The sequence below is a fragment of the Echinops telfairi genome, unplaced genomic scaffold (assembly GCF_000313985.2).
Source record: "Echinops telfairi isolate 266 unplaced genomic scaffold, ASM31398v2 ScPeMD7_1713;HRSCAF=2227, whole genome shotgun sequence".
NCBI classification, from domain to species: Eukaryota; Metazoa; Chordata; class Mammalia; order Afrosoricida; family Tenrecidae; genus Echinops; species Echinops telfairi.
This window is the reverse complement of record NW_022105611.1, coordinates 20,712,757-20,723,026: the sequence shown is the minus strand read 5'-3', so window position 1 is coordinate 20,723,026 and position 10,270 is coordinate 20,712,757. Positions and strand designations below refer to the sequence as shown.

The window sequence follows — 10,270 nt, the reverse complement described above, 5'->3', positions numbered from 1 at the left end:
AAACCACATCATTGTGAATGAGGGGGAGTGCGGAGTGGGGACCCAAAGGCCATTTGTGGGCAACTGAACATCCCCTTACAGAAGGTCTCGGGAGGAGACGAGCCGGTCAGGGGACTGTGTAGCAACGATGAAACATATAATTTTCCTCTAGTTTTTAAATGCTTCTTCCCCCCAACTATTGTGATGCCAATTCTACCTTACAAATTCAGCTGGACCGGAGGATGTACACTTGTACAGATAGGAACTGGAAACACAGGGAATCCAGGAGAAACAAATGAACTCCTCAGGTCCAGTGGTGATACCAGGAGGGTGGAGGGAAGGTGGGGTCCAAAGGGGAAATCGATTACAAGGATCTACATATATCCTCCTCTCTGGAGGTCAGTCAATAGAAAAGTGGGTGAAGGGAGATGTTGGACAGTGTATAAGATATGACAAAATAATAATGACTTGTAAATTATCAACGGTTCATGAGGGAGTGGGGAAGAGGGAGGAAGGGGGGAAAATGAGGAGCTGATGCCAGAGGCTCAAGTGGAAAGCAGATGTTTGGAGAATGATGATAGCAACGAATGTACAAATGTGCTTGACACATGGATGGATGGATGGATTGTGATAAGCACTGTACGAGCCTCCAATAAAATGATTTTTTTTAAATGAACTATAAAATCTACCTAGGATAGAAAAGAAAATGAGAAGGGAAAATAAGGCCAAAGCAATATTTAAAAAAAGAAGAAAAAAAAGTTAACTTGTTAATTCCTCTTAGTCCTCTAGTAAAAGTGGTTTTATTATTCTATTTTGCAATCAATTCTAAAAATCTTTCTCCTTTCCAAGACTGAGTTCTTTGAGGATAAGAACTGTGCTCTGCTTATTCATCGTTGTCTCTTTCCACTGACTAATGCTTTAGTTAATACATCATACATGACTATTACGTGCATAGAACTAGACCAATGCACCAAATTCCCTGTTTCTAGGCTACTCGTTCAGTTTTTAAAGGATTCTTTTTTTTTTTTTTTTCAGTTTTTAAAGGATTCTAACCAGGCTCATTAACGTCCTTTTTGGTGGATAGCAGATCCTCCAAATAATGATGTACTTTATCTAGTTTATTGAAGGTCATAGGGTCGGGCTTTTAGTGTCCCCAATTGAACCATTTTTAAATACACAATCCAATGGCAATGTTAATCTTAATAATTTTTAACGGAAATTTCCAAGAAAGGCATCTATAGGCCACTGTCAGTTAAATGGCAGAAATGTATTAAACAGGTAATGGCATAATTAGTGGGAGCATTCCTCTACTGACAACTACAGAATTCAGCATGTGGAAGAAAATGAGTTAGCACATACAACATGAAAGCTGATAATACATTTACTTTTGTTATTAATGGATAGGATAATAGAAACTGATTTCAAATTTTATTAATTCCATTTCCTACATTTCAATTAAAAAATGGACAATCTGAAGCATAACTGGCCCAATGTTTACCAAATGCATGCATGAGAACTTCAAATTAAGTTCAAGGACACACAATAATCTGACAGCTGACCATGTTCATTAACTTCCTCTTGTTTTTTTGTGGCGGACAGATCCTTCATATAATAATGGACCTGCTCAAGTGAATTGAAGGAATTAGGGTTGGGTTCTTATTGTCCCCATTTGAACCATTTTAAAATGTATGATTCAACAGCATTAATCACATTCACAATATTGTACAATCATCACACCCATCTATTTCCAAACTTTTTCATCACCTGAAGTAGAAACTCTGTATCCATTAAGAATATAATTCCTCCTCTCTTCTTCCCCCTAGATCCTGGAAGCCACTAATCTACTTTGTGTCTCCCTGCATTTGCCTACTCCAGATATCTTACAAAAGTGGAATCATAAAATATTTGTCCCTAGCCACAGGGTTCTTAGTATGAAATCATTATACAGGCTGTGGATTCCATTTAAAATATATATGCAATTTATTTGTGCAGTCACCTAAGCTAATATATAATATTCATTTTAAAGTAATAGAAGGGGGAAAATACATACCTATCGGCTTTGACCTCATGGTAGAAAAGTATATAGAAAATGACAACTTTAAGTGTAAGTTGTACTCAAATTCATCCTTAATAAACAGGTTGTTTCACACTGAGTATAGCTATGTGTTGCTTAATATCAGTTCAGGCAATGTCCCACCACATATATGTCTGTGGGCCAGGCCACCCAGGTGTTGAGTGTCAAAATGTCAGACCTGCCTCAATGTCAGAGTCCCAATTATGCTGTTGTACTTGGACCAGAAACCACCTAATCTGTGGTGATGCAGGCTCAGGCCAAAGCTCCCAACCATGGTCTTCCCCGTTCTTGCAGACTTGGTAGTCTAGTCTGGTGTGGTCCCACAGGGCCCTTATGGTAAGATAAGCACTTCAGACACCCTCAGGCCTCCTTGGTCAGCACCATCACCTTTGCAAGAAAGTTTCCAAGGGAAATTTGGCCTTCCCTGAAGCTGACAGTGGACAGCAGGGCAAAGAGGACAAGACTCAGCAGAGCAGAGCACGTACCTGTGCTTCTGCACGGGAGCTGCTAGGTCTGTGTGTGATGCATGTTCTTCGAGGCCTGTGGTCATAGGTGTTCACACAATAACCAATGTGAACCTTAAGCAACATACACATGGCGTGTGTGTGTTTACAGAAATTATGCTACAATGAGAAGTAATGTTTCCATTTCCTTGTAAATCTGAAGTTCGAGGTAACAGAATAATATACCAAACCGTATTTTATAAGAAAAGCTATGTAGCGTTCTCAAAAGGATTCCTACCTCCCTAGCCAATCTTGATTGGGAGAAGCTAGGAAAGGGGACTTCAGTTAAGAAAGGAAAGAAAACATTTTGCAACAGGTTACTTCTTAAGATCAATTTGTTCCTCCTTATTATCCCCATGGCACTATTGCTTTTCCCTGGAAGTCTCAGAGACGATCCTCTCTCTACTATTATGGACTAAACATAGCTTCTGACCAGAGTTTATTGACATTGTAGAAAAGAGCACCCAGTCTTGGTACATTCCTGTTTGCAACACATCTGGCTCCAACAAAATTATTCTTAATACTTGTCCAGCACAGGGCCTCTGATTAATAGATTTGAGAAAGACTGGTTGAAAATGAGCGAGGCAGAACAAGCACATATTTAGGTTCACTGAAGGAGAGGATGGGATAAGACCCCAACCTACTGACGAGCTTGTCTGCCAACAACATGTGGGAACCTGGTAGCAGGTGGTGTCTTCTTCCTCTCCACCCACTTGCCTCGGTTTCCATGTCGATTCTCAATGCAGAGCAGACATAATAGTGGTACAAATAACTAAATCAAATTTTGGATACACTAGGAACTACTATCCAATCTGTCCACATCACGTTTGGCAAAGTAGAGGGGCAGTGAAACAGGGAAAGGCCCATGACAAGATGGACTGACAAAGTGGCTGCAACGAGGAGTCCAAACATAACAATTGTGAGGGCAGCACAGGACTAGGAGGTGTTGTGGTCTGATGTACAGAGGGTCACTCCGTTGGAACTGACTCGACGGTAACAACACCACCACACAATAATAACACTATACGGAAAATATTCGTCTTTCTCTGCTGACTTAGAAGGTACGTGGAAGATTCTGCCTACTGTCACTACTATGTTGGTACCAATGGCCTGAATCTTAGGAGAGACGGCACAGAAGCAGTTTATCAGTCTGTTATCATTAACCACCATACAGTAAACATCTGCTGCTGCTAGCAAATCATGTAATCCTTTGCTGTGATTTAGCATAAAACATTTTCTTTTACTGAAAATTAATCACCCGAAACAAAACCACCATCAAGTATATCCCAATGGAACGCACAATGACTTAGCTGCTGTCCTAAAACTCAGTCCTACAGATACAGTATGTAACTTGTAAACTTTTTTTTTTAATGAAGCAAAATGATCAGAGATAGTAAGGCTGCATTACCTTCATAATGTTAACTAAATCAGTTTGATAGTAGCGATCCTGATGTGCATTCGCTGCAGCTAATGTTAGAAGATAATCATTCCTTGCGTGGGTAGCTTTGGAATTACACTCAGATCGACGGGCTTTTAACTGAAATATAGTAAGGGAGGTGGGGGGCGGGGGGATCAGTAAAAATTTATATTGCATTGCAAAACAAAAAAGGAAACCACTCTTAGCCAGCAAATTAATGGCTCTCCACCAAGAGTAAATGTAACCATGTGGGAAAAACATTTTAATCTTATAAAAATTATTCAACACTATTACAGGATTTAACTCTGAAAAGAAATATTACATGTGGCATGAGTGGTTCCAATATTTAAATTTACACTTAGCATACTTCTAAAGCTTAGAACTTAAAATATTTTGTTCATTTTATTCATATAGGAAAATAAAGGTTCTCAAATTAAATAGGAGCCTTATATTCAAAGGTATGTGCATATGTATTTTAAAAAACATATAAAAAGACTTCCACTGTGCCAGAGGGGCCCATTAATTGGGAGGCTGGCCGCCAAACCCAGGTCACTAGGCTTACTTCTCTGCTGTGCCAGTGTCAAAGTCCCACAGAAATGCACTTGCACTGAGCCTAGAATGTCTGCTCAGGGGTGTAAGTGCAATCAAATGGATTTCATATACAGTAGTTTGCTTTCTAAAGCCTATGAACTAAGTCTCCTGGACTCCACACTAAAGACAACAGGTGATTGAAGCAGTAAGGGACAGAAACTGCTCCCTGAAGCATCCTCGAAAAGCTGTGAGTGTCCAGGATGCTAACACTTGAGAAAAACAAAAACAAAATATGAACTGGGAAGAAAAGCTCTCCCCCAAATTAATGACTTTAAAATTCTGTTCTAAAGCAAAAATGACCCTACACCACCAGCAAAAGACTGGATTTTTAATTTTATAGTCTAAAAAATTCTCAATGGTTAAATACAGTTTTCAAAAACTCACCTTTACACTTGCCTTCTGTAAACTGATTCTTGATTGAAAAAGACTAAGTTTAGATCTATAATAAAAATAAAAAGCATATTTAATAAAATTATCAAATTATACAATAACACATTTACTATATATTATAATTACTATAATATTGTTAAACAACCCTTCTATGGTACAAAAATAATCTGAGGGAATCCAGTACAGATGATCCCTTCAGGACCAGTGGTGAGAGTGGCGATACCAGAGAGTGGAGGGAAAGTTGGGTAGAAACGGGGAACCAATTTTAAGGATTTACATATACTCTCCTCCCTGGGAGATGGACAACAGAAAAGTGGGTGAAGGGAGGGAGACATCGCACCATGTAAGACAAGACAAAATAATAATAATTTATAAATTATCAAGGGTTCATGAGGGAGTGGGGAAGGACGGGAAAAAATGAGAAGCTGATACCAAGGGCTTAAGTGGAGAGCAAATGTTTTGAGACTGATGAGGGCAACGATTGTACAAATGTGCTTGACACAATGGATGTATGTATGGATTATGATGAGTTGTATGAGCCCCCAATAAAATGATTTTTTAAAAAAACAAAGTGGAAAAGAAGTCCTATGATACTTTAATTTTATTGTGGGCAGAATTTCACATTATGGTGATGCAGAAAATACTGGGATTAATATTTTTATCAACTACTGTGAATGATAATCACGTAATTTGATAAGAAAACTTCAATATATATTGGTATTTCCTAATATGAAATTCATTATAAATAACCTAATAAATAAAATAACCTACAGATTACTCCCAGCATCACACAATTCTGCACACTTTAGTTCTGGCAAGGAAGTTGAAAGAAGCCCAAGAATCACCAACCAATGGAGCAAGTGGTAAGGATCCAGTGTGATTGGCTGTAAGAGTGGAATGTTAGCTGCACATATGACAAAGGAAGAGAGACTTATGATTGATATGCTGACACAAAACTTACATCAATTAGAGTACAGTTAATAGGACAATCCAACTAATAGCAAAAGAAAAGAAAAAAAAAACCAGGGCTGAGATTCATGAGAAGGTAAATAAGAAAACTATGGAAAAAATTAATGCTACTAAAAGTTGAATATTTGAAATGATAAACAGAATTGACAGAGCGCTGGAACACATAACCAAAGAAAGGAAGGAACAAATTTCAATAGCAAGGAAGAGAGATGAAACAGGGGACATTATAAGGGACCCTAATGAAATCAAAATAATAATTACACAGTACTACAAAGGCCTGTACTCCAATGAATTCAACAACTTGTAAGACATGGACAAATACTTGGAAAAACAATCCCTCCCTAGACTATACATGATGGACATCAAGAATCTCAACAGACCCATAGCAATAGAAGAAATATACAAGGTTATCAAGGGTTTACCAACAAAAATATTCCCCAGTCCAGATGGCTTTACAGGAGAATTTTACCAAGCATTCAGGGAAGAACTGACACCAATCCTACAAACTCTTCCAGACATAGAAAAAGATGGCAAACACCCAAACTCTTTCTAAGAAGCTAGTATAACTTTGATACCTACAACGGGCAAGGATCCCACAAGAATCAAGAATTAGAGACCAATATCCCTAATGAACACCGATGCAAAACTACTTAACAAAATACTGGTCAATAGAATACAAACGAATATAAAACAAACAATTCACGATGACCAAGCGGGATTAATATCAGGGATGCAGGGATGGTTCATCATACGAAAGACCATTAGCATTATTTGCCACATTGACATGAAAAATTATATGAACAACATAATAACATCAATAGATGTGTAAAAAGTATTTAACAACATCCAACACTAATTCCTATTTAAGACACTCTATAAGACAAAAATGGAAGGAAAATCCCTCAATATAATACAAGCTATATATGAAAACCAACAGCCAATATGGTAGTCAATGGAGCAAACAGGGTAACAGACAAGGATGTCCCTTGTCCAAATTCCTATTTAACATCGTACTGAAGGTTCTAGTTAACAGTATAAGGCAAAGAAATGACATGAAAGGTATTTGTCTAGAGAAGGAAGAGGTGAAACTATCTTCGCAGATGATATGATTTTATATATGGAAAATCCCCAAAGCTCCACAATGGGAGTGCTAGAAGCAATAGAGGAATATGGCAGAGTGGCAGGACACAAGGTCAACAAACAGAAGTCTATTGGACTGTTATAATCATCGGACAAGACCACGGAAGAGGGGATCAAAAAGGTAGTACCCTTCACAAGAGCCAAGCACAAAGTGAAATATCTAGGGATATACCTGACTAAAAATAAATAAATAAGAAAAAGAATTGTACAAGGAAAACTACAGACCACTATTACAAGAAACCAAGAATGACTTCAACAAATGGAAGGATATCCCATGCTTGTGGATCGGAAGACTCAATATAGTAAAGATGTCAGTTCTGCCCAAGGCACTATATAAGTTCAATGCTATCCCAATACAAATACCATCATCTTTATTCAAAGTATTGGAAAAATTGATTATCAACTTCATATAGAGAGGAAAGAAGCCTGGAATTAGCAGAGAACTCCTCAAGAAGAAGGACAAAGTGGGAGGGCTTGCATTACCTGACTTTGGCACCAATTTTACAGCCACAGTGGTCAAAACTATGTTATTGGTATAATGACAGAAACTCTGACTAATGGAAAAGAATTGAAAACCCAGAAATAAGATCATCAGCATGCAGACAACTGATTTTCGATAAGGGCCCAAAAAATATCAAATGGGAAGCAGATGCCCTTTTCAACAAGTGGTGCTGGAAAAAACAGGTATCTACCTGCAGAAAAATGAACCAAGGCCCCTACCTCAACTCGATACACAAGAATAAACTCAAGGTGGATCACAGACTTTGAGATAAAACCCCAAACTATTAGTGCCATCAATGAGGGAATGGGGACAAACCTGAGAACTTTGGAGCAGGAATAGGCTATCAGAAACAGGTAAGGAAAAAAACACAGAGGAGGCACAAATTGACAAGTGGGATACACTGAAGATAAAACACCTGTGTATGTCAGAGGAGGCACAAATTGACAAGTGGGATACACTGAAGATAAAACACCTGTGTATGTCAAAAGAATTCGCCAAAGTAACAAGAGTCTGGAAAGCATCTTTAGCAATGACACTCAGACAAAGGCCTTATTCCTAAAATCTACAATACTCTGCTAACTTACGATAAGAAAAAAACCAACTGCCCACTGAGAAGGTGGCAAAGGACCTGAACAGAAGTTTCACAAGGGCAGAAATCCAAATAGCCAATAAACATATGAGAAAATGTTCCTGATCATTAGTTATAAGAGAAACGCATATTGAAACAACTATGAGATACCACCTAAAACCCTCAAAGATAGCCCAATTAAAAAAATCAGAAAGTAACAAGTGTTGGAGGGATTGTGGTGAGATAGGAACTCTCATCCACTCCTGGTGTACAGCCACTAGGGAGATCGATCTGGTGATATATAAAACAGATGGAAATTGAGCTACCATAGGGCCCAGCAATCCCCCTACTGAGGTAAGAAACAAACCACGGCCAGACACCTGCTCTCCAATGTTCATCTTGGCACAGTTTACAATCGCAAGGAGTTAGAAACAACCCAAATTTCCATCAATGGATGAATGGATTAAAAACTGTGGTACATACATACAATGGCGTACTAAAAAGTAGTGATGAATGCATGAAGCACATTGCTGCATGGAAAGAACTGGAGGAAATTATGCTAAGCCCGTGATTCTCAACCTTCCTAATGCTGTGATCCTTTAATACAGGTCCTCATGTGGTGATCCCCAACCATAAAATTATTTCCATTGCTACTTCATAACTGTAATTTTGCTACTGTTAGGAATCGTAATGTAAATATCTGATATACAAGATGTATTTTCATTGTTACAAACTGAACATAATTAAAGCATAGTGATTAATCACAAAAACTATGTAATTATATATTGTGAAGTATTTATTTCTAATGACAAATAAATGAAATTTTGACTTGAAGCATGGAATAGCATGGGTAACAGTCTTCACGCTGGGTACTTGTATGTGGGCCTATCTGCATGTGGTCAGACCCTCCTGGAGATGGATAGAGGGGCAGGTGTTTGGGTTCCTAAGACCATCAGAAATAAGTGTTTTCCAATAGTCTTAGGGGACCCCTGTGAAAGGGCCGTTCAACCCCCAAAGGGGTTGCGACCCACAGGTTGAAAACCACTGTGCTAAGCGAAGTAAGCCAAGCACAAAAGGAGAAGCACAACATGAGTCCACTGAAGTAAGCTTAAAAAAATGAAAAATGAAAAATGAAAAATGGAATAGCTACTATATATATACTTTCCTGGGGTGAGGCCCATGTACTATGGCAAGGGCCAAACCCAACCCAGGGAAATATATGGCAGCCAACAAAAAAGGAAGGGAAAAGAAAAAAAAAGAGAGAGAGAGAGACAAAGTGGGGGAAAAGAAAAAAAAAAAGAGAGAGAGAGAGACAGGGAGACAGGGGTGGCGGTGGAACAGGGCACTCACCCACCCAAGGGGAGGGTATTGTTTATATCTCCACAGGAGAGTGAGAAAGGGACCAGACTTCAACCAGGTACACCAAGATGTGAATGCAACATACAGACCCGAAGTAGGGAACCAATAGAGAGACCTGCGGGGCTGGCCCCCCATCCCTACCCCTACCCCACCCCCAGAGGAATGCACTTCAGAGGACAGCACTGAAGCTGCAGCTCAGAAAGAGGAGTGCTTTTGATCAGGGGCAAAGGAAGAGGGAAGGGGAGAGAATAGAACACATCCAGGCCCACCAAGGCCTGTAGACAATATTCCAGCTCAGAGCAGCCAATGCACACAGAGGACCATAGGGTCGGCCCCCCTACGAGACAAGACATCCCTCACTGACCCATAGCGCTATGGGAGACAGCACTGGTGACATGGTGCGGGAGATGTGCTCAATCTAACCAACCACACCACACCTGGGAGAAACACTAAGGGTGTGCAGTGGAGCAGCAGGGGAAGCAAAACAACAAAGTCCCTGCGGAATACCAAAAACAGACTTTGAGGCCAGCGTAAGGCACTCCATCAGACTGGACTGGAAAACACTCATACAGGTCAACAGACAGGCCTGGAACTATTTATAGGCTTTTCTTTTTTTGCTGTTTTTTTTTTTCTTTTCTGTTGTCATGTTTCGCGTTGCTTTGTTTTTGCGTGTATTATTGCCTCTGCAGGTCTATCTAGACAAGATCGTGGGGAAAAACAATCCAGAGGAAAAAAGAACAGGACTGGGGCACATGGGAAAGGGAGAGGTGGGGGAAAG

At 39.5% G+C, this 10,270-nt stretch overlaps 1 protein-coding gene across 3 annotated transcripts in view; it reads right to left on the bottom strand.

The window, feature by feature from the left end:
• Window positions 1-10,270, bottom strand: part of FCHSD2 (FCH and double SH3 domains 2) — a 264,805-nt gene that overhangs the window by 105,709 nt on the left and 148,826 nt on the right. For all 3 annotated transcript variants that reach the window (XM_004708805.3, XM_045293192.1, XM_045293193.1), the window contains 2 exons: window positions 4,949-5,003; window positions 3,965-4,093 (listed from right to left, as the gene is read on the bottom strand). In XM_004708805.3, the coding sequence (XP_004708862.1) occupies window positions 3,965-4,093; window positions 4,949-5,003 (184 nt within the window). The remainder of the gene's footprint in view (window positions 1-3,964; window positions 4,094-4,948; window positions 5,004-10,270) is intronic.